At 38.5% G+C, this 25,934-nt stretch overlaps 1 protein-coding gene across 5 annotated transcripts in view; it reads left to right on the forward strand.

The window, feature by feature from the left end:
- The window catches only part of MAP4K3 (mitogen-activated protein kinase kinase kinase kinase 3), a 188,559-nt gene that overhangs the window by 38,778 nt on the left and 123,847 nt on the right, over nucleotides 1–25,934 (forward strand). For all 5 annotated transcript variants that reach the window (XR_008682395.2, XM_055399283.2, XM_055399285.2 and 2 more), the window contains exon 2: nucleotides 21,488–21,545. Coding sequence is in view for 4 of the 5 variants with exons in the window: in XM_055399283.2 (XP_055255258.1) it covers nucleotides 21,488–21,545 (58 nt within the window). In the remaining variant the exon portion in view is untranslated. The remainder of the gene's footprint in view (nucleotides 1–21,487; nucleotides 21,546–25,934) is intronic.

A 25,934-nucleotide genomic window follows, 5' to 3' on the forward strand; every position in this document is an offset into this window, starting at 1 on the left:
CGAGTTTCTGCTCTTAATTTCTGCCATATTTTCCATGGGTTGAGAGTCCTGTGCAGATGGATTTATTGCACATTATGATATTAGTATTTCATTCTGAGTTGATGTTATTTTCTGAATGGAAACAGTGGCGTCGACTTTAACTGACTGTCAGAATGCTAAAAACGCGATTAATTTTATCAGTGCATAGCTGAACTACTAGTATTACATCTGCTCTTCAGTTCAGTTCAGTTCAGTCGCTCAGTCGTGTCCGACTCTCCGCGACCCCATGAATCACAGCACGCCAGGCCTCCCTGTCCATCACCAACTCCCGGAGTACACTCAAACTCATGTCCACAGAGTCGGTGATGCCATCCAGCCATCTCATTCTCCGTCGTCCCCTTCTCCTCCCGCCCCCAACCTTTCCCAGCATCAGAGTCTTTTCCAGTGAGTCAACTCGTCGCATGAGGTGGCCAAAGTATTGCAGTTTCAGCTTCAGCATCAGTCCCTCCAATGAACATCCAGGATTGATCTCCTTTAGAATGGACTGGTTGCTCTTACACTAACTTAAATGATAGATTCTGGTTGCTGTCACAGAGGAATCAACAGAATTAGGAAATAAAAATATTTTTTATTTTTATGTGTTTGTACCTTAAAGGTTCCAAATCTTGGTCGAAAAAATATGTTTTACACATAATGTCAGATCACAGTTGTATCATCAGAGAATCCCTCCCTGACTTTGTTAGTCTCTAAGGAAGAGTCTCCCATTCACTCTTATAGCACGCATCTCTATTTCCAGTCCTGTATTTCTCTTTCATGTTAGACAGTCTTCCCCCAAGAGCTCATTATAAAGAACATCTTACACAGAGCCTGGCATTCAATATTTGTTAAATGAAGCAACTGATCCTTTTTTAAGCTTTCTCTAATACTTTCCTCAAAAATGAAATTTAGAGGGGAGGGAGGGATTTAAAAAAATGTAATCTAGGCACATGTGAAATTCACAACTGAACCTTTAGTTTTACAACAGGCAATTGAAAATGTGTATGGTGTCTGCTTAATAAATACCCGTTATCAAGGAATCTTTTTTGAGTAACATTTCCTGGTTATCGGTAACTTGGTGATGAAGAGCATAGCTTTTTGGAATCAAGACAGCCTGGGTTCAAATTTGTTAACTCATCTGAGTGCCAGTTATATCATTTATGAAATAGATTTAATAATAGTGCCTACTTCATAGGGTCATTGTGAAATAAGTGAGGTTTACACACAAAGCTCTGGCACTGTGCCTCGCCTGTAGTATGTGATTGGTAAGTATTTATTGCTGTTTAGCGTTTATTGCTGGGTGTGGTATCATCATCCGGAGAAGGCAATGGCAAGCCACTCCAGTACTCTTGCCTAGAAAATCCCATGGATGGAGGAGCCTGGTAGGCTGCAGTCCGTGGGGTCGCTAAGGGTCGGACATGACTGAGCGACTTCACTTTCACTTTTCACTTTGACACATTGGAGAAGGAAATGGCAACCCACTCCAGTGTTCTTGCCTGGAGAATCCCAGGGACGGGGGAGCCTGGTGGGCTTCTGTCTGTGGGGTCACACAGAGTTGGACACGACTGAAGTGACTTAGCAGCAGCAGCAGCAGTATCATCATCATCATTGTGTTCTGAGCAGTACTACCATGGTTTGTGCATATATTGAAGCAGAAACAGAACATTTTCAGGTAGGAAAACTAAAATTGCATAAAATGTATATCCTTCTGTAGTAGGATACTAAAAATATTCTGTTGGCATGAGTTAGTATTTTATTAAAGATTCCCCACCCCACCCCCCAAAAAAACCCTTCTAGGGAAAAAAATCCGATTCACCTTGTTCAAGCATCTAAGTAATTAGCAAATGTACTTTTTGAAGGTTGTAGGATATTTTGTAATCATCAAAGATTGGTAATCCTTTTTTGAGCCTTTCTTATATTATTAACCCACATGAGAGAGGTTGATGGTTTTCATCTGCATCACACTAGGAATTTTTACTAGAGTGAAAGTTGGCTGGTATCACTGAAAGAGCCTGGTATCAGCGTTGCAAAACTGTTCAAGAGATAGACGATGATCTGAAATGAGTGTGTTGACAAATGTAATCCTTCTGTCAATTTCATGAGCTGTTTTTTGCCTTATAATAATTTTTAATATGCTTACTGTGAAATGCCAAGATTACTAACTGAAGTTGTTCAGTTGTGGTCAACCTTTGTGACCCCATGGACTGTAGCCCTCTCTCCATGGGATTTTCCAGGTGAGAATACTGGAGTGGGTTACCAATTCCTACTCGTGGAGATCTTCCCCACCCAGGGATCAAACCCACGTCTTCTCCTTTGGCAGGTGGATTCTTTACCAATAAGCCCCTGGGGAAGCCCGTTTCTTCATATAAATCTGTGCCTTTTCAATTAGAAACCTTAGGGACATTCTCTTATGTTTCCATGGAAAACCATGAAGCTAAAATCTTTGTGCTTGTATTTGGCTCTGTGTGTGATATGGTACCACTTAAAACTTCCAGAGATTGAGAATCTGCCAGTAGTTTGGATAACTTGGCTTAAATTGTAGATTAATTGCATCCTAAGTTTCTTCATGCAGAACTTCAGTATGCAGTTCTTTATGTTGTATATAGATTGTTGTGGTGCTCTTAAAAGTTATTATCACAACTTTGCTTTTCTATTTTTGTTCTTAATAATTATTTTAAAACTGAGAGTCTCTTCCTTTCACCTTCTTCCTGTTAGCTGTATGTAACCACTGGTTACTGATGTTTATGCATTTTTAAAGCTTTTCTGTATATATGTGAACTGCTATCTTTATCATATTTTAAATTTATTCCTTCAATCTATTTGGTGATTTCTGTGCCAGAAAAACACTTTCCTAAATACGGTACCTTTTTAGTGTGTTTTAATACTTGTTACAACAATTTATCCTCTTCTTTAATTCTTTGAAAAATTTTCCTTGATTAATCACACATTTTCGCTTCCAAATGTATTTAGAATTTGTGTAATGGGATGCCTTGCCCTTAGGCTACCTGTGAGTATAAGATTTTTAGGCTCAGGTACTCTTCATTTATACAGTAAGGCTTTTGATCATATCTATTCTCTGACTTATTCCCTATGTCTGTTATCATGGGCTGTTAACTGCCTCTTACCTTTTCTATTTGCCATTCCATTTGTCTTTTAGCTGCTAACTAGTACACCCACTTGATTGGATTCTTTGCTTCTGCTTTCCAGCTTTTGTGTGAAGCATCTAAACTTCTCTAGATCTCAATGGCCTATCAGCAAACAATCATAGTACATTTGCTTATGACTCTAGGCTTCTTAATTCTCTGCCCTTATTGCTGACTACTCAGTTCAGTTGCTCAGTCGTGTCCGATTCTTTGCGACTCCGTGAATCACAGCATGCCAGGCCTCCCTGTCCATCACCAACTCCCAGAGTTCACTCAAACTCACGTCCATCGAGTCGGTGCTGCCATCCAGCCATCTCATTCTCTGTCGTCCCCTTCTCCTCCTGCCCCAGTCCCTCCCAGCATCAGAGTCTTTTCCAGTGAGTCAACTCTTCGCATGACTACTCAGAGTGCACTGCAAATGCCAAACAAGCTTTTTTTTTTTTCTTTCTTTTTTAATCATGCTTTTGGAGCTATTTCATTTGCTTAGATTTGCAGGACGTCTGTTCTAATAACCAAGATATTATTGGATAGTCATTATGGCAGTGTGTTTCTGTCCTGCACAATTTGAGATAACATACTTGTTTTGTTCCTCTTGCCCTAACTTTTCAGCTAAGTCCTTAAATGTTGTTTTAGGTTGTAACAGACCAGTGTAATAAGACCAGGTTTGCAACTAACTGGTATGATTAATTACACAGTTGCTACTGTTGGATAACAGCTTCATGTAGATTTGTCTTTCCAAAACAGATAATTTTAAAAGATTTTTAAAATTTTACATGATGATTATTTGCTTTGCATAAATGCTATCTAACTGCAGCCTGGCGTGCTGCAGTCCATGGAGTCACAAAGAGTCGGACACGACTGAGCGACTGAACTGAACTGTACTGAACAATACACCTGTAAAGCTCCTACTTGGTTTTAAATGCTTTCTTAAAGAAACTACAATTACTGTTTGTTTTGTGGGGTTTTTTTTCCCTAAATTTACCTAGTATAGTCCATTTAGAGCAGATTCATATAGATTTCTCAATATTTTCTCATTTTATCCAAATTTTGAGAGTTCCTTCACTTCAGACAATGGAAAACAAAAGTCCTCATGACTATAATGAGTTTACCTCATTTATTATCTCCATTTTACAGATGAGGAAACTGTAAAAGGGAACTCGCTCACTGTCATATAGGCTACTGAATGTGTTGTGTGTGTTTTCATAATAAATGATGGAGCTGGAATCCAACCTCACGGAACATACCCAGAACCACTGTGCTTTATTGCTTTTATGTTTTGCTTTGCCGTTTAATGGATTCAGATTCCATCTGACTCACAGAAAGGTCCGTTTCCAGCCTTTGAGAGGAGGATATGTCACTGGCCAAGGGTGACAGAAGCTCACTGTCCATTTTCCTTACTTTAGCCCTTTCAGACCCATGTGAGATTATCATGGGAAACCACAAGCTGTCCCACCAGAATGTGGTGCCTGAAAATAACATTCATCAGTACTGGAGAGATCAGGCTCAGTTACTGTCAGCAGTCTGGGCTTCTGGCCACTGCGATGCGTCTCTGTTTGGTCTTGTCTTTGGCCCCATGACTACATTCTCCCTGCCTCATTCTCTGAATTGGTCTTCTTTTTTCCACAATCTGCTCTTACGTTTCTTTTTCCTGTCCATCTGGCCAAGCTCTTTCATAGCTTATTTGAAGGATATGCTGTCTTCATACTTGGCGCCTGTATGAACTCAGGTCCAGTTTTATTGGAGGAATGGCCCTGCTCCGTTATGGTCCTTCCTTGGAGGACTGTCCTAGAACACCCTTGGATTGACAGTGCAGCAGAAAACATAGCTATTTATTCCTGAAAATAATTGCTTTAGCAAATAAAATGTGTATCTTGTTGGCTCTGGACAGCCACAAACGGAAACGTGGAATAATGTAGAATTTTAGCCATTTCTTTCCATTGTCATTAAATTACTTTAGTTCAGGCACTTATCATTCCATGCCTGCTCTAACACTGTGTCCTTAGGGGTTGTCCTGTCTTCTTTTCAGCCCGTCTTTGCAGTTTATCCTCTGAGACCACCAAAGTATGATCGAGGTAAAAACCCAGCAGTAATGGAAGCAAGTGAGGTGCAGTCAAAGGATTTTGGAACAGAGGAAAAATGTGAAAAAAGTGGTATTCATATTGGTCGTTCTCCTGTATTAATAGATGGAATTTTTAGGGAAAGGAGGAATAATAATAGAAAAAATTTTATATGATAACAGAAAAAGATGGCTCTAATATTTTTAGGAGTGCTTTGTGAAAGTAACATTTATAGATTTCATGAAGCTAAATTAGTCTGTCTTATAAACATGTTTAAGTTTGGAATTTTGTGTCAGGTAAAAAGCAAATATATGTTTTAATATCACTGATTTTAATGAAAGATATAAATCCAGCACTCGGATGCATTCATGTGTTCCAGTAATTTGTTTACTTAATTCAGATCTAAACAATTTTAAATTTAAAAGATGAAGTTGGCAGGTGCATGCTTTTATTTAATGGGTAGATCCTGATTATTATAGGTGGAAATGGTGTTCTCAAATGGATAGGTGCTAGGTTTCATGACTGATGTATTTGAAGGATATATTCTTTTGTAAGGTAGAAATTCATATTTAAAAATAAATAGGTTTCAAGTAAGAAAATGATTTTATTGGGTAGACTATTTTCTCTTTTTTAAAAATCTTTTTATAATTAATCTGAACTACCAGTTATCTCAATAAATAAATATTCAGTTTATTTGACATAATATTTCACCATGGTTTTATTTTTATTTTTTCTTTTGAAATTCTAATTAGATGTATGTTCCTTTCTCTTTCATGAGATGTCTTTATGAGATAAGATGATTTTAAAATGTCTCAATCTCTCATATCTTCTATATCTGTCTCTTTTTGCTGTTTTAGTTCTGTCATTTGGTTTACTAATTCTGTCTCTGTGTGTGCTCCAATTAGGTTTTTAATTTCAAGAATTATGTTTTCATTTCCAGAAGTTCTATTAATTTCTTTTCTTCCTGTCTTTCAAGTCATTTTTGTTTGCCTCTTATTTCTGGCCCATGTAATTAATACTTTCCTTTAGTCCTGTAAACTTTTAAAGCATAATTAACTGTAATTTTATGGATCCATTAATTCCAAAATTTTAACTTCCCACAAATTTCAGTCTGTTGTTTTTAACTTTTGCTGTTCTTGTAGTTTGTTTCCTTTTGGTTTGATAATTTTGTTTTAATTTCATGTTTGGCCAGTGCTGTATTTAGGAATCTGCTGGGCCTTGGATTGAAAGTGTATTTCTCTATAGAAAATTTGCTTCTCGTTTTGACAGGTACCTTGATTACCAATGCAAAAACAGCTTAAATTAATTTCTTGGCTTGAGTTTCCTGGTCCTTGCAGTGTAAATTTATACTCAACTGAGAAAATAGGCTATAATTATGAATTTGAACTTTCAAGGAATCCCATTCCAGTGATTCAGGCACTTTTTAAAAAATTTGTTCTCTGTGTCAGTGGACAGACACCGCCTTCCTTACCTCCATGCACTGAGAGGTGTGACTTTGGGGGCGCATTGTTGCTTTTTTTGTGGTAATCTCAATTTCAGCTTTCACTGTCAGTTCAGTTCAGTTGCTCAGTCGTGTCAGACTCTTTGCGACCCCATGAACTGCAGCATGCCATGCCTCCCTGTCCATCGCCAACTCCCTGAGTTTACTCAAAGTCATGTCTATTGAGTCGGTGATGCCATGTCGTCCCCTTCTCCAGCCTTTAGTCTTTCCCAACATCAGGGTCTTTTTAAATGAGTCAGTTCTTCTCATCAGGTGGCCGATTAAAGTGTCTAGATTCCAAGTTTAAGCCGAAGTCATGACTTTAGCTCTTGTTTACCACTCTGATTTCCTTCAGTAAATGCATTCAACAGATTTTATTTTTTTAGCAAATTACTATTTTCTCTCTGTTTTTGCCTCCTGTGGATTTCTTTCCTCCTGAGTCCAGCAGTGCATTTAAAAGAGTACTTGTTCTGTCTTACCTGCTATAGCAGGGTATTTATAATGGGAAGGATTTTCATATCTAGTTTTACATATTTCCAAAAGCAAAACCTCAGGTGATTTTTTTATACACACTGGAGTTTGGGCCTCTTTGGATTAGAGATGCTGCATCTGTCGTTTCTATAGTGGGAAGTGGGAATGTGGTTACCTGGCCCCTTGTTTTCCCAAACTTATTGCCACTGTTAAGGTTTTGTCCATGTTACCAGTTCGTTTGACATTTGTGGTCTGCCAGTTACCATTTGAAAGCGTTATTGGTAAGTCCAATTTGAATTCCAAATAACTTAAAAACAAAATAAACTTTGAAATATAACTTGTTGCTGTTTGATTTTTATCAGTCATGGATTCTTTTCTGTGTCTTTATACAGTCATTAGCTGTTAAGTGCATCTTTTTAAAAAGTTAGTATGATAGTCTCAATCTGTTTTTTGTGTGGGTTTTTTTTTTTTAAATTAGCATCATACAGTCTTAGAAACTTAGATCTTTAATCACCTGGTTTTAAGAAACAAAGAGACATTCAAGTTAATTCAGGAAAAGAGAAGCTGTTGAAAGCTGCATGTGATAGGGGACTGGAAAGTTGTCAGGAACTCAAGGCAGCTTTGGCGATATGTTTCTTTCTCATGGTCTCTTTTTTTCTCCTCTATGCATTTGTTCTGTTCTCTGCTCTTTACTGTCTGTCTCCATGCTGTATCTTTTCTGTTTCTACGTATCTTTATTTTGCCTATGGTCCTACTTTATGGCACAACTTTATGGCATCATTTTCACACTGGGTTATATTGCATGCTGGTTCAGACTTCTTAGAGCTGTGATGTCTAATATGGTTGTCACTGGCCACACATGGCTTTTAAAGTCAAAGTTAAAACAACATGTAGGATCTTTGTGCTGAAAATACACAATGTGTAGAATCTATATGCTGATATTGTTTTTATAATACACTCATGAAAGACATCAAAGAAAACCTAAACAGAGAGTAATGTTCATGGACTGAAAAGTTCTGAATAATAAAGGTGTGAGTTTTCCACAGATTGATCTGTAATTATCAACAATCAAGATCAGAATCCAAGCAGGATTTTTTACAGCAAATATAGACAAGGTGATTCTAAAATTTCTGTGAAAAGATAAAGAACCTAGAATAGCTAAAAGAACTTTGAAAAAAGAAAAATAAAATTGGAAGAATCACAATATCTCATTTTTAAGACCTAACTATAAAGCTGTGGTAATCCAGATTGTGTGTAGTGTAGGTAAGGAATAGAACAAGATCAGTGGATCAGTGTAGAATCCAGAAATAGAACCACACAGATAGCAGCCAATTGATTTTAACAGAGATGCAAGTTAATTCAGTAGAAGAAAGATAATAACCTTTTCAACAAACAGTATTTGGAAAAGTTGGACATAAACATGCGAAAAACAAAGGAACATTGACCTAAACTTCACAAAACAAAATTAACAAACATAAATGAACTCAAAGTATATCATAAATATAAATGTAAAACTTGGTTTTTAGAAGAAAACACAAGAGAAAATCTTTATGACTTGAGGTCAGGTAAGGTCTTACACATGACACCAGAAGCATAATTCATAAAAGAAAACAATTGATAAGCTGGATTTCCTCAAAAGTAAAAAAATTCTGCTCAGTGTATTAGTTTGCTCAGTCTGCTGTCGCAAAATACCACAGACTGGGTGGCATAAAACAGTTGAAATTTTATTTCCTTACAGTTCTAGAGACTAGAAGTCCAAAGTCAAGGTGTGTTAGTGTTGGTGTCTCCCAAGGCCTCCCCTTGGGTTGTAGGTGGCTGCCTTCTTGCTATGTTCTCGACATGGCCTTTTCTCTGTGCACTAACATCTCTGGGACCTTTTCTTATAAGAAGACTAGTCCTATTGGATTAGAGCCCATCTGTGTGAACTCTTTTAACCTTAGTTACGTCCTTTAAGGCCTTGTCTCCACATGTGCATACATTCTAAGGTACTATGAATTAGGACTTCAACATCCAGATTTTGGGAGCACACAGTTAGTCCATTGTTGTTCAGTCACTCAGTCATGTCCGACTCTTTGCAACCCCAGGGACTGCAGCACAGTAGGCTTCCCTGCCCTTCGCTGTCTTCCGGAGTTTGCTCAAACTCTTGTCCATTTAGTCAATGATGCCATCCAACCATCTCATCTTCTGTCGCCCCCTTCTCCTCCTGCCCTCAATCTTTCCCAGCAGCAAGGTCTTTTCTAGTGAGTTGGTTCTTTGCATCAGATGGTCAAAGTATTGGAGCTGCAGCTTCAGCATCAGTCCTTCCAGTGACTATTTAGAGTTGATTTCCATTAGGATTGACTGGTTTGATCTCCTTGCCATCCAAGAGACTCTCAAGAGCCTTCTCCAGCACCGCAGTTCGAAAGCATCAGTTCAGTCCATAATGCTCTGCAAAAGACACTTTTAAGAGAAAAGACAAGCTAAGACTGAGAGGAAATATTTGCAGATCATAATGCTTGCAAAAGAACTTGTATCTAGAATATATTAAAAACTTTCAAAGCTCAACAGTAAGAAAATAAACATCCCAATTAAAACATGGTCAAAAGGTAGAAGACATCTCACCAAAGGGTGGCAAATAAGCACTGGAATAGATGTTCAACATCATTAGCCTTTAGGAAAATGAAGACTAAAACCACCGTGAGATACCATTACATGCCTGTTGGAAATGGCTAAAAAGTACAATTCCAGTTTCTGACAAGGAAGTTCTGAAAGAGCTGGAGCTCTCATACATCGCTGCTGGAAATGAACAATGGTATATCCACTGAAGAACAGAATTTGCAGATTCTTTAAAAATTAAACATATATCTACTGTATCCCTCTCCAAGATATTCTTATAATCTGTACATTGAGTTTATAGCAGCCCTGTGTATATTTACCAAAAACTAAAAATAGCTGATACATCCTTCAACTGGTAGTGAATAAGCTGGGGTATATCCATGCAGTGGAATACTACTTAACAATAAAAAGGAGCTAATGATATATGGAGCAACTTGGTGAAAGAAGAGAAGTCTCAAAAAGTTACATGATGATTTAATTTACATGAAATTCATAGAAAGGTAAAACTGTAGTGGCAAAGAACAATCAGTGGTTGCCAGAGGTAAAGGTAAGGGGAGAATGTAACTTTCTAGGGAGTTTTTGAAGTGATGGAACTTTTCTGTTTCCAGATGATAGTTAACTCACTTTGTGCAAATCAATCCATGTGTTAAAATTGCTAGAACTATATTTTTTAAAGTTGATATTTTTTCCCAATTAAAGCCAACCGAGTCCTCAGGCTGAAATGTTCAGCATGGTGACTATAGTTAACAATACTGTATTGATACTAGGAGAATAGATCTTAAAGGTTCTCATCACAAGAAAAAAAATATGTAATTAGGTATGGTGATGGATGTTAACTAAACTTGTGATCATTTAGTAATATATATATATATCAAATCATTATTTTGTACACCTGAACATTCTGAAAGAGATGGGAATACCAGACCACCTGACCTGCCTCTTGAAAAACCTGTATGCAGGTCAGGAAGCAACAGTTAGAACTGTACATGGAACAACAGACTGGTTCGAAATAGGAAAAGGAATACGTCAAGGTTGTATATTGTCACCCTGCTTATTTAACTTATATGCAGAGTACATCATGAGGAACGCTGGGCTGGAAGAAGCACAAGCTGGAATCAAGATTTCCGGGAGAAATATCAATAACCTCAGATATGCAGATGACACTACCCTTATGGCAGAAAGTGAAGAGGAACTCAAAAGGCTCTTGATGAAAGTGAAAGAGGAGAGTGAAAAGGTTGGCTTGAAGCTCAACATTCAGAAAACAAAGATCATGGCATCTGGTCCCATCACTTCATGGGAAATAGATGGAAAAACAGTGGAAACAGTGTCAGACTTTATTTTTGGGGGCTCCAAGATCACTGTGGATGCTGATTGCAGCCATGAAATTAAAAGACACTTACTCCTTGGAAGGAAAGTTATGACCAACCTTGATAGCATATTAAAAAGCAGAGACATCACTTTGCCAACCAAGGTCTGTCTAGTCAGGGCTATGGTTTTTCCCGTGGTTGTGTATGGATGTGAAAGTTGGACTGTGAGGAAAGCTGAGTGCCGAAGAATTGATGCTTTTGAACTGTGGTGCTGGAGAAGACAATCTTGAGAGTCCCTTGGACTGCAAGGAGGTCCAACCAGTCCATTCTAAAGGAGCTCAATCCTGGGTGTTCATTGGAAGGATTGATGCTAAACCTGAAACTGCAATACTTTGGCCACCTCATGCGACAAGCTGACTCACTGGAAAAGACTCTGATGCTGGGAAGGATTGGGGGCGGGAGGAGAAGGGGACGACAGAGAATGAGATGGCTGGATGGCATCACCGACTCGACGGGGGTGAGTGTAAGTGAACTCCGGGAGTTGGTGATGGACAGGGAGGCCTGGCGTGCTGTGATTCATGGGGTCGCAAAGAGTCGGACACGACTGAGCGGCTGAACTGAACTGAGCTGAAAATTAATACAATGTTATATGTCAATTATATCTCAGTAAGTTTTTAAATATTTAAATATCTGAACAGTTTGAGAGCCTTTCAAATTTAAATATCTTATTGCATATCAAATAATTAAAATTCAGTTCTTCAGCCAGCCAGCCGTGTCTCAGTTTACCAGTAGCTTTATGTGGCATGGGGCTACAGTAGTGGACAGTGCAGGTGTAGAACCTTTCCATTAACGCAAAAAACTCTATTGGACGGAATTGTTTCAGAGTGGGAGTCAGCCAGTTCTTTCTGTAAAGGGCCAAGTAAATACTTCAGGGGTTCTGGGCCATGTTGTGTGTATCTCAGCTACTCAACTGTTACATTGTGTTGTGAAAGCAGCCACAGATGATACTTAACCAAATGAACACGTTCCTGTACAACTTCATTTACAAAAACAGTCATGCTTGCTGACTCCTATTTTCAATAATCTGATCGGCCTATCTCCTTTTTCATGTCAGCTCAGGTCACAAAGGTAGAGTGACCTTATAGTTTACTGTCCAAGTTAAATAAAATTTTAATTATAAATTTGAGAGTGAAAGTGGGCCCTATTAGTAATTCTGCTTGGACAATTGGCATACCCTGTGCGTGCCCTGGGCAAACCAGGAATGTCTGTCACCCTGGCTATCAGTCTTTCTGTAGAACTGATTGCCCTTGTAGTAGGCTCATACCTAGTCTGAGTAACTGTGGAAAAGCAAACAAAACTATTCCTTCAACAGGAGCTTTGGGTTAACCATTTCCCTCTGAAAGGGAACATTTATATGGGCAGGAGCATTTATATGGGAGACACCCTGAGGTTCGGCCTGCCCAGTGCACTCAAAATAGCCTCTGTTTTCTGTTCCTGTGCCTTTGCTCATGCTTTTCTTGCTGTGCCCTCTTTCCTATCCTGCTTCTGTGTTTGTTGTAATCTAGCTCATCTCTCAAACCTCTGCTTAAATGATATCTCCTTCATAAAGCCATCCCTGTAACACCCCTTCCAGACTTAGAAGTTGGTATTTATATTTTAGAAAATTCACATGGCATAGTGCCTTAAGCTAGGTCCCCAGACCTGGCTGAGTATCAGAAGCACCTCAGTAGCTTTAAATGCAGATTTCTGTCTTGTCCTAATCCTGTTGGTTCAGAAATCAGTGGCAGCGTTTTTTGTTGTTTTGTTTTTCAGCTCCTCATATGATCCTTGTATAACCAGCCAACTGGTTTAGTATTTGGAATCTGTTAATTTAGACTTAAATTATTTGATGTAAACACCTACTTTTAGAATTAGAAGGAAACTTAGAAATAGTCTCTTTTTTCTCCTCTTATTTTTATTTTTTATTTATTTATTTTTAATATATTTATTTATTTATTTGGTTGCGCTGAGTCTTAGTTGAGGCATGTGGGATCTAGTTCCCTGACCAGGGATCGAACGTGGGCCTCCTGCATTGGGAGCCCAGAGTTTTATCCACTGGACTACCAGGGAAATCCCTCCCCTCTTACTTTCAGATTGAGGGCAGAAAACACAGGGAAATTACTAACTCAGATCCTATTGCTTGTTACTGGCAGAGCCAGCACTAAACTTTGCATTTCTTCACTCCCATCTTGGAACCTTTCTTTATATATGTTCACATTGGACAGCCCCTTCTGAACAGTAAGCTTTGAATATAGAAGGTGTTTGGTACATAATAGATGATCAGGTTTGTTACTGACAGTTATCTAACTCACTTTATATAGTGTATAGCATGTTTTTGCCACTGATAGTTTATTCTTGATGATTTTGTTTACTCCCATTGTCACACTCAAGGAATACTTTTCCAATAGTTAGAGATAACTTAGTAGTCAGTGTGAAATCATCTCAGAGAAACCTTTTCCCAAACCAGTGCTAGAATGAACGCTTTTTGAAAGACTGACTGAACCAAACTGAATTCCGGGACAGCTTAGAAACGTAAGAGTTTCCAAGAGCTCCTCTAATCGGAGATCAGCTCTAGATCTGCAGGATTTTCCAAACCATACTCACTCCTGTATCAGAAAGGTTACCCAAGATCTCTGGGAGTGTGTCGGGGGGGATGCCTAACTTGAAGTGGGGTCAGGAAGGGTTTGTGGGCAGTGATAATAACCTAAGGTGAGCTTTAAAAGATGTCTAGGAGTTAGGCTAGGGCAGGGAGTTTAGGGAAAGTGTTTGTCTAAGCAGTAGGTGCCAGAGGGTAAAAGTGTGGATAGCACTGGGGCTGGGCAGTTGTTTAGTTTGGCTAGAGCATAAGGCGCCAGCTAAGGACCGACTGGAAATACAGACAGGGGTCAGATAGGAAACAGTTTTATAGTTAAAATGTACTTCATAGCTGACTATCCACATGCAAAGGAGTGAAATTTGAGCCCTGCCAGACACCACAGAAAAAGTCATAGACCTAAATGGAAATGGGTCATAGACGTAAATGGAAAAGCTAAACTATAAAACTCTTTAGAAGAAAACATAGGGGAAAAAATCTTTGTGACCTTGGTTTCTAGGCAGTTGTTTCTCAGCTATACCGAAAGCACAAGCAACTAAAAGTAGATAAAGTTTGACCTAACAAAATTTAAAATTTTTTTGCTTCAAAGAACACCATCAAAAAATGAAGACAACTCAGGGTGGGATTAAATATTTACAGGTCATGTAACTAATAAGAGACTTACATCGGGATCTATAAAAAATGCTTACAGGTCATGTAACTAATAAGAGACTTACATCAGGATCTATAAAAAATGCTTACAAGTCAACAGTAAAAATATGACACAATTAAAAATGGGCAAAGAATTAGATACACATTTTTTTCAAAGACAATATTCAGATGACAAACAGGCATATGAAAGGATGCTTAAGATTGTTAGTCATTAGTAAGTTACTAAACCACAAAGAGATACCACTTCATGTCAACGAGGAAAACTAAAGTTAAAAAGCCAGGTAGTGATATATATCGGCTAGGCTGTAGAGAAACTGGAACCCTCATACATTGCTGGCAATAATATAAAATGGTGCAGCCACTTTGGAAAAAAGTCTGACAGTTCTTGAGGAAGTTAAACAGAGGTTACCATGTGATTCAGCAATTCCACTCTTAGCTCTCTATCCAAGAGAATTGAAAGCATAGATCCATACAGTGTTCCTAAAAGCATTATTCATAATAGCCCAAAATGGAAATAGCCCACACATCCTTCAACTGGTAAAAGGATAAACAAATGTGGAGTTTTCATTCAATGAAATATTACTCAGCAACAAAAAGAATAAAGTACTGATATATGCTGCAACATGGATGAACCTGAAAAGCTTATGCTCAGTGAAGGAAGCCAGTCACAGGGACCGCGGTTTGTATGATCATATTTATGTGAAATATCCAGAATAGTCAAATCCATAGAGACAGAAAGTAGACCCAGTATTAGTTGTCAGGGATTGGGAGGGGGAGGAATACAGAGAGACTGCTAATGGGTCTTGGGGTTTCTTTCTGGGTTGATAAAAATGTTTCAAAATTAGATAGGAATGATGGTTACATAACTGTGTGCATATACTAAATATGACTGAATTGTACACATTGAAAGGGTGAACTCTATGGTATATGAATTATGTCACAGAAAAGCTGTTATAAAATGCTATATTTAGTAAATAAATTTTCTGGTACAGAGTTTGGATGATATCTTTTAATCTATGGTGTGTACTCCTGAAGAGTTTTGTACTCATAAACAACTGATCTGAGCATTACTTTCAGACCATGTGAGAATGGTAGACAAATCAAATCTGTGGCAGAAGACTAGGTCTAGAAGCTGAGAATATTTATCCTCAGTTTTCTTCCCTGGGCAGATCTGTAAAGTTCATGTTCAGTTCAGTCGTTCAGTCGTGTCCAGCTCTTTGTGACCCCATGGACTACAGCGCACCAGGCCTCCCTGTCTATCACCAACTCCTGGAGTTTACCAAAACTCATGTCCATTGAGTCGGTGATGCCATCCAACCATTCTCATCCTCTGTCGTCCCCTTCTCCTCCCAACTTCAATCTTTCCCAGCATCAGGGTCGTTTCAAAGGAGTTAGCTCTTTGCATCAGGTGGCCAAAGTTATGGAGTTTCAGCTTCAACATCAATCCTCCCAGTGAACACTCAAGACTGATTTCCTTTAGGATGGACTGGTTGGATCTCCTTGCAGTCCAAGGGACTCTCAAGAGGCTTCTCCAGCACCACAGCTCAAAAGCATCAATTCTTCAGTGCTCAGCTTTCCTTATAGTCCCAACTCTCACATCCATACATGACTACTAGAAAAAGCATAGCTTTGACTAGATGGACCTTTGTTGGCAAAGTAATGTCTCTGCTTTTTAATATGCTGTCTAGGTTGGTCATAACTTTCCTTCCAAGGAGTAAGCATCTTTTAATTTCATGGCTGCAATCACCATCTGCAGTGATTTTGGAGCCCAGAAAAATTAAAGTCAGCACTGTTTCCATTGTTTCCCCATCTATCTCCCATGAAGTGATGGGACCAGATGTCATGATCTTAGTTTTCTGAATGTTGAGCTTCAAGCCAACTTTTTCACTCTCCTCTTTCACTTTCATCAAGAGGCTTTTTAGTTCCTCTTCACTTTCTGCCATAATGTGGTATCATCAGATCGGCATATCTGAGGTTATTGATATTTCTCACAGCAATCTTGATTCCAGCTTGTGCTTCATCCAGCTCAGCATTTCTCATGATATATTCTGCATAAAAATTAAATAAGCACGGTGACAATATACAGCCTTGATGTACTTCTTTTCCTATTTAGAACCAGTCTGTTGTTCCATGTCCAGTTCTAACTGTTGCTCCCTGACCGGCATACTGATTTCTCAAGAGGCAGGTCAGGTGGTCTGGTATTCCTATCACTTAAGAATTTTCCACAGTTTATTGTGATCCACACAGTCAAAGGCTTTGGCATAGTTAATAAACCTAAAATAGGTGTTTTTCTGGAACTCTCTTGCTTTTTCGATGATCCAGTGGATGTTGTCAATTTGATCTCTGGTTCCTCTGCCTTTTCTAAAACCCGCTTGAACATCTGGAAGTTCACAGTTCACATATTGCTGAAGGATTGGAGGATTTTGAGCATGACTTTACTAGCATGCGAGATGAGTGCAATTGTGCGGTAGTTTGAGCATTCTTTGGCATTGCCTTTCTTTGGGATTGGAATGAAAACTGACCTTTTCCAACCCTGTGGCCACTGCTGAGTTTTCCAAATTTGCTATCATATTGAGTACAGCACTTTGACAGCATCATCTTTTAGGATTTGAAATAGCTCAACTGGAATTCCATCACCTCTACTAGCTTTGTTCGTAGTGATACTTCCTAAGGCCCACTTGACTTCACATTCCAGGATGTCTTGCCCTAGGTGAATGATCACACCGTCGTGATTATCTGGGTCGTGAAGATCTTTTTCGTATAGTTCTTCTGTGTATTCTTGCCACCTCTTCTTAATATCTTTTGTTTCTGTTAGGTCCATACCATTTCTGCCCTTTATTGAGCCTATCTTTGCATGAAATGTTCCCTTGTATCTCTAATTTTCTTGAAGAGATCTCTAGTTTTTCCCATTCTATTGTTTTCCTCAGTCTTTGCACTAATCACTCAGGAAAGTTTTCTTATCTCTCCTTACTATTCTTTGGAACTCTGCATTCAAATGAGTTTATCTTTTCTTTTCTCTTTTGCTTTTCGCTTCTCTTCTTTTCAAAGCTATTTGTAAGGCCTCCTCATGTTACTGATACTGAATTAGAAATTTTTAAACTTATGCTTTATAATATTTATAAATATTTACCTTGTTCTCATTTTTCTGTAATCAGTTTTTCTAGGTGATTGAAAAAAGAATAATAGGTACAGAGCATTAGAGTTGGCATAAGTACACATAAATTTACTTAGGTGTAATCTTGGCCACTGTGAATTTACAGACAACAAAGTATGACTTATTTTAGCCATAAAACCCCAGATTCTTGATGACTCTGAATGTTAAACACCTTTCGTTAATAAACATAAGGATTATGATGTGGTAAAGATCAGAAATTCAGGTTTCCTGAGGATTTTTTCTTCCCTTTTTTGTGAATTATCTTATTTCTGTCAAATAAGTTAGATATTAGAAAATATTCAGAAGGCAAAAAGAGCAGTAGTCATTAGCTGTCTTGTTTTCTTATTGACTCTGAAGGACCGTAATTTAAAAACTTGTTACCTTTTGCTAAGTCACTTCAGTCGTGTCCTACTCTGTGCGACCGCATAGAGGGCAGCCCACCAGTCTCCCCCGTCCCTGGGATTCTCCAGGCAAGAACACTGGAGTGGGTTGCCATTTCCTTCTCCAATGTGTCAAAGTGAAAAGTGAAAGTGAAGTCGCTCAGTCGCTTCCGACTCTTCGTGGCCCCATGGACTGCAGCCTATCAGGCTCCTCCGTCCATGGGATTTTCTAGGCAAGAGTACTGGAGTGGCTTGCCATTGCCTTCTCCGATACAGTCACTAGCAGTCTGTTAATGAAAGAAAGGAATGTCTTAAGGCTCAGAATGGCACCAGGCCCTTCTGAAAATCCTAATTTAAATTTTAAAAAATAGTATTCATAAGTCAAGTCTATAGTAGATAATTGACTCTTGTAAACTACTTACCAGTAGTCTACTGTCATAGTTTTTCCCTTAAGTATATGCTGGTGTTAACTATTAATGAATCTATTTTTAGAAGAGTACATTGTGTGCTGCAGCCATTTTGGACCCTTTTTGTAACTTGTCTTGTCAATGGAAGTGTGCCCTCTTGTGGTCAGTTGCAAACAGAATTTCAGTTGTGAAAATAGTCATCCTAGCTTTCTCTTGAGTTCTTTTTTTTGTTTTGCTCGTTATTTGGAATTACCCAGACTCTGAATTTATTTTCCAATAAATAGAAAATAAAACTGTTTCAAGACTTTGAAATGGAGAATTGAGAATTAGAGAGTGGTGTCTTGTTTTATTGGAGAAGTGCTTAAAAAAGATACGGATTAAAGGACAGAGTGTCAAGGAGAAGTCTAACAGAGGAAAGGTATCACAGCGTGAGGAAAGGCAAGGTGTTCCGATAGTGTTTGAGAAGATTTGTGTCTAATGTTGTTGGGAGATAATGAGTATTTTGACTCTGCTCCATCCTCTTTACCAAATGCTACCAGAATGACACTCTGATTTTATTTGTTCCATTTATATATATATATATGTATGTCTTCTTATCCTGGTGAAAGTGATAAATACTTCTGTGACACTATTGGAAATGTCTTTCATATAATGGAAATTAAGTTAATTTGAAATAAATGTTCACATCTGTTTTGAACTGCCTGTAGTTCAAAAACTTACTGCTGAGTTCAAAACTTACTACTCTGTTGGCATCATAAATGTTTATGAGTTATGGGGATTTTTTTCAAAAGGAATGAAGTTCCCTTGAAATTTTAATTTTTCTTAATTTCTATTTTTAATACCTTTGCTGTTCTTTGAGTTTAAAGGTTAAATTTTTATTTATGTTTTAGCAGTGACTGTGACCTATATATATCTTCTTAGAAACTGATTTTTTTTAATGTCCCAATAGTCTTAGAAGAATTCCACTGTTAATATTGTTATCATCCCTTATGGGTGATTCACTGAGCTTTACCAGTCCATTAATAAGAAGTGTTACAACTGAGAGTAATTCTCATCACATGAATGAATTTTTCTGGGATGGGTGAATTGCATATATTCCTCTTCATTAGGTGATATGAAAATCAATTTAAGTTTCAGTTCATAGTTTAAAATATTTTGAAAATTTTGATTTCAATTATAAAACATTTTAAATTTACAAAAATAGCTGCCATTTTTATACAAATTGAAAAGACAATTTCTGCTTACTTACATGTAATTACACTTGTAAACACTTTGTTTACAATATTAGCCAAATCTAATATTATGGCTTAATTTTTTAAATAGTTTTTATTTTTAATCTGTTGCTTGTAAAATACATTTGGTTTGTATTGAATTGATTTCATTATAGTATCAGATGTGTTTAAACAGATATGAGGAGCTTGTTTTTACAATTATATAAAGGTATTTGCTTTTCATATTCTAAACGTTTTTTAAGTTAAAAGTTTCAGTTCAGTTCAATTCAGTTGCTCAGTCGTGTCCGACTCTTTGCGACCCCATGAATCACAGCACGCCAGGCCTCCCTGTCCATCACCAACTCCCGGAGTTCACTCAGACTCATGTCCATCGAGTCGGTGATGCCATCCAGCCATCTCATTCTCTTGTCCCTGTCTCTTCCCACCCCCAATCCCTCCCAGCATCAGAGTCTTTTCCAGTGAGTCAACTCGTCACATGAGGTGGTTAAAGCTACTTAATTCAGAATTCTTTGAAAGAGGACAGTGAAAAAGTTAGCTTAAAACTCAACATTCAGAAAACTAAGATCATGGCATCTGGTCCCATCACTTCATGGCAAATAGATGGAGAAACAATGGAAAGAGTGAGAGACTTTATTTTTTGGGCTCCAGAATCACTGCAGATGGTGACTACAGCCATGAAATTAAGCTATGACCAACCTAGACAGTATATTGAAAAGCAGAGACATTACTTTGCCAACAAAGGTCCATCTAGTCAAAGCTATGGTTTTTCCAGTAATCATGTATGGATGCGGAGAAGGCAATTTCACCCCACTCCAGTACTCTTGCCTAGAAAATTCCATGGATGGAGGAGCCTGGAAAGCTGCGGTCATGGGGTCGCTGAGGGTCGGACACGACTGAGCAACTTCACTTTCAGTTTTCACTTTCATGCATTTGGAAGGAAATGGCAGCCCACTCCAGTGTTCTTGCCTGGAGAATCCCAGGGACGGGGGAGCCTGGTGGGCTGCCGTTGTTGGGGTCTCTTAGAGTCAGACACGACTGAAGTGACGCGGCAGCAGCAGCGGCAGCAGCAGCATGTATGGATGTGAGAGTTAAAAGAAAGCTGAGCGCCGAAGAATTGATGGTTTAGAACTGTGGTGTTAGAGAAGACTCTTGAGAGTCCCTTGGACTGCAAGGAGATCCCACTAGTCTATCCTAAAGGAAATCAGTCCTGAATATTCATTGGAAGGACTGATGCTGAAGCTGAAACTCCAATATTTTGGCCACCTGATGCTAAGAGCTGTCTCATTGGAAAAGACCCTGATGCTGGGAAAGATTGAAGGCAGCAGGAGAAGGGGACAACAGAGGATGAGGTGGTTGGATGGTGTCACTGACGCAATGGACACGAGTTTGAGTAGGCTCCAGGAGTTGGTGATGGATAGGGAAGCCTGGCGTGCTGAAGTCCGTGGGCTCGCAAAGAGTTGGACACGATTGAGCGACTGAACTGAACTTGAATGGCACTGGAATGTAATGCTTAAAAAACTCCAGCTCTGGAGTTAGACTGCCTGGGTTCGAATCCCAGCACTTTCCCTAGCTATACGGTCTTGGCAAGTTCTCTGTGTTTCAAATCCTTCATCTGCAACATGAGAATATTATTGATACTATTACATTAGTACCTGCCTCTTAAGATTGCTGTAAAAATTCAATGAATTAATATAAAAACACTTGGAATAGTGTGCCTGGATATACTACAATCTGGGTTTCTGTTAACTGCTGTTATTATCATCATCATTAAATTTATACTTGGATTGATGTTGAAATTCATTGGGAAGAATATACTGTTTGTTTTGTAAATATAAATCACTTTTGCAATTCTTGCTTTAAAAATATTCTGAATAATTGACAATATAAGTAATAAGCTAAAATAGCATTTCATAAAGTTTTTATGAAAGCTTTCTTTTCACAATCATCTTCTCTTATTTTTTAGGCACGGAATGTTAACACCGGTGAACTGGCAGCAATTAAAGTAATAAAATTGGAACCAGGTAAATTCATTGAAATTTGGTGTTTCTTATTGCCCTCAGCCACTGGATATGTCAGGCTTTTTTCAACATTCTCTTGTTCCCAATATCTGGCAGAGAGGGCTGTTGTCTGCTCCTCCACCTCTCTGAGACCTGTAGACACCTCGCCCAGTTCTTCCCTGAAAAACCGCTGATAATTCCTGGAGGAAGGGGAGCTCCGGAGGAGACTGTTCCCTCTGGACTCCATTGAGCTCGCTTGTCACACAGCAATGGTGGTGTTTGTCCAGGTTAACTCCGTCCAGTGACGAGAGGCAGTGTGCTGCAATGGAAAGAACGGAACTGGGATCTGGTATTTGTGTCCTGTACTCCTGCTCTGTGAACTTGGGCAAGTAACTTTAGCTCTGAGTCTCAGTTTCCTCGGTAAACCTAACTCTCACATTTTATGGGTTGTTAATATTGGAATAGCTGCCTTCCACCTGGAGTAGCTTGTAAAGCCCCAGGACTACTTCCTATTTTTCATTTGCTTCACCTGTATTCTATCCCTGAATTCCCCCGACTCCCTACAGAACCCGTGTCTTTCTGAACTAACTACATACTCTTCAAAACCCCTCCTCTCCCCCATTTCTCCCTCCCATCATAAGTCAGTGTACTAGTGTCCAGACTAAATCCACCTCAGTGAGAATGCCTTTCTGCTGACGCCTTTCTGTATGGCCACAGATCCATCCAGTAGTATATTTTTTAATTGTTGACATCTTTTTCTGTGAAGGTCGAGAGTAAAATATTGCAGGCTTTTGGGACCACATGTAGTCTCTGTGTTTGGTTCTCTCTCCTCCCTACTCTCTTTCTTCCTCCTTAAACGTAAATGCTATTCTTTGCTGAAAAATCATTCTTAACAAACCAGGCCACCTGTGCTTGTAGTTTTCCCACCCCTGATTTTGATCATCAGTAGACTTGGAAGTGCTATTAGGATGAAGTTTCAAGGATGTGGTGACTGACTGTGATCAAACTAACTCGAATATAGTGAATTTAAAAAATACTTTCTCATTTGTAGATATTTACAGATTTTTTTATGCTCTATATTCTGACATCACAAGACAAAGCTTTCTTCCTTTTCTTTGATACTCCTGTTCTTTAGTGGATATTCAAAATTGACAAACTAACAAAAAAATAAAGGTTTGACATTTGAAGCAGGGCCTCCATTTTTAATCATTAAGAAGAGGCTATGTTATTGATGAAAGAGTCTGTTTAGAAGCAGTGTGTTCATCCCTCAAATCAGTTTAGTGCCTTCTCTTTCAGGAAACCTTTCTCCCTAACCCCTCCTCTGATTAAGATGACTCCTACTACAGAAGTACCTTTTCCCACAGCTGTGATTCTAGAGTTGCCTTCCTTTACTCCTAAGTTGTAATCAGATTTATGTTCACAGCACTCAGTTTAGGGTCGATGCATAGTACTCACTCAGGACATCTTAAAACGTCCTTTAAAAAATTAGGAACTTAAAATCTTATTGTTCATCAGGTCATTTGCTTTCTGATTAGTGAGTTGTTTGTTTTATGTTAATCTTAAATACTGCCTTTTAGATATATATATATATATATATATACACACATATATATATCTCACTAATAAATGAAAATACAATTAAATAAAAAGAAATGTATTCCTACTCTGCCACTCAGAGATAACGAGAATTACTACCGTATATATGTTATGAGATATACACTTGAATTTAATTAACATTGGACTGTCTCCTTTTGTGTTCTTAGAAGCCACCTGAATTTTTATATTGAGCTTCTTTAATTTGTTTATGTCTTGTGAGAACTGTTTAACTTGTCAGTGAGCTTGAAGTATATGGCCCAGTGGTTATGACCACAGACTCTAAAGCTAAGCTACTTTGATTCTCATCTAACTTGACCACATTGCTGAAGCTTTTTGGATGGACCTTTGTTTCGTCATCCCTAAAATGGGGATAATAGTAATAGCTTCCTCTTAAGGTTGATAGTGTATTAAAAAGCAGAGACATTACTTTGCCAACAAAGGTCTGTCTAGTCAAGGCTATGGTTTTTCCCGTGGTCATGTATGGATGTGAGAGTTGGACTGTGAAGAAAGCTGATCACCGAAGAATTTATGCTTTTGAACTGTGGTGCTGGAGAAGACTCTTGAGAGTTCCTTGTATTGCAAGGAGATCCAACCAGTCCATTCTAAAGGAGCTCAGTCCTGGGTGTTCATTGGAAGGACTGATGCTAAAGCTGAAACTGCAATACTTTGGCCACCTCATGCGATGAGTTGACTCACTGGAAAAGACTCTGATGCTAGGAAAGGTTGGGGGTGGGAGGAGAAGGGGGCGACAGAGAATGAGATGGCTGGATGGCATCACCGACTCTGTGGACATGAGTTTGAGTGAACTCCAGGAGTTGGTGATGGACAGGGAGGCCTGGCGTGCTGTGATTCATGGGGTCGCAGAGAGTCGGACACGACTGAGTGACTGAACTGAACTGAACTGAAAGCTGTTGTAGGGATTAAATAAGCTAATATATCTAAAACACTTTTAAAATTTCTTGAAAAGTTTATTAGTTTGCTATGATGACCTAGCAGTTCCACTCTTGTGTATCTACCTACACAGCAACTTTTACACACAAGTGTCCACAGCAGTGTTATTCTTAATAGGCAGAAGTTGTCACCAACCTAACTGCCCATCCATTGCTAAATGAATAGGCAAAATATGTCTATACAATACAATGGAATACTATTCAGCAATAAAAAGAAACTGTTGATACATGCTGTGACATTAATGAACCTTAAAAATTATAAAGTGTAAGGAGCCAGATGATTCTGTTAATGCGGAATGACCAGAAAAGTCAATTCTACAGAGTCAAAAAGAGGATTAGTCAGCTGCTGTGTGTGTGAGGAGGGATTAGTAGTTAATGAATGTGAGGGGTCTTACTGGGTAATGGAAATATTTTAAAATTCATTTATACTGATGGTTGCACAACTTGGTGATTTTACTAAAAAAAAATCTTTGAATTATGCAGTTGATAAGGATTAATTGTTGGTGTAATTTAGTTCTTGTTGTGCCCGACTCTTCGCAACCCCACAAACTGTAGTCCGCCAGGCTCCTCTGTCCATGGGATTTCCCAGGCAAGAATACTGGAATGAATTGCCGTTTCCTTTTCCAGGGGATCTTCCCAACTCAGGGATCACTCCACGCCTCCTGCATTGGCAGGTGAATTCTTTACTGCTGAGCCACCAGGGAAGCCCACGTGTGAATTACATGGTTTTAAAATATGCCTTAATGTAGTTTATAAAAATATAATCATAATACCATTGTCATCTCTTAACAATATTAATAATAACTTCTTAATAACAAATAAGTTTCACGTGTTGCAATTAGTTGATATGTCTCAAACTTCTTTTATGTCTATAGGTTCTGCCTTCACTTCTTTTTTATTTTTTCCCTTGTCCCCCCTGCCTTTTTAAAGAAACGTAGTCATTTGTCCTATGGAACTTCCCCCCTTAACCCAGATAACTGGGTTTGTGCCAGTTATCTCGCCACAGAATCATTTAATGTGGTCTTCTGTGGGTTGGGAGTTAGCTCTCGAAGACTGGTAAGATTCAGGTTTGATTTGGAATGTGGTAGAAGAGGACAGCTTCATTGGTAGTGTTATGTACTCATTTTTTCTGAATTAGAATTCTAATATCTAGTCTTTGACATTTTGAAAAACAAAAGCTAAACCTAAAACAGTCAAGTGTAATGAAAAGGATTTTAAGAATTTGCATCCAAAGTAGTTGTTTTTCCCCTTTTTCTTGATAACTGATATCCAATCTGAACCTGAAGCTAAGTGAAACCTTATTTGGGCAAAATTGTTTAAATTTTTTGTATAGAATTTGATGAAGAGTAACATAATGGCTGATAATGGTATTGTTTGGATATCAGAGGTAGATACAATAATATAAGATACTCAGTGACTTTGGAAAATAAAGGATTTCATAGAGGTAAATTTTCTAAAATTCTATTTAAATTGCCAGAGTTGTTTTAACCATTATCTGTAAGTATTTCTCAAATGCATTTCATCTCAAATAGCATGCTGAGAGTAGGATGGTTATCATGATGTAACTAATAGTTACAAGTTGTCTTCAGCAGCTCATGACAGATAAAGAAACGTCCTCTGCCTCCTGGAAAAAGGCTCTGAATGATGACCTTTCCCCACTCCATGTCACCAGCTGCCCCTGCTCCCCCCACTCCCGTCTCTCTGATGGCCGTGCTGAGCAGCTTAATAGAATCCTAACCACTGGACTGTCAGGGAATCCCCTAATTGCTTCTCTTTACATCAGTTAACATTTACTGACAATGTATTATATTAAGAAAAAAATGATAAGGCACATTTCTTGATTTTGAAGTCTAGTCTAGCCCTTTAT

This window comes from Moschus berezovskii, chromosome 11 (assembly GCF_049115385.1).
Source record: "Moschus berezovskii isolate FMDL1 chromosome 11, NW_MosBer_1.0, whole genome shotgun sequence".
NCBI classification, from domain to species: Eukaryota; Metazoa; Chordata; class Mammalia; order Artiodactyla; family Moschidae; genus Moschus; species Moschus berezovskii.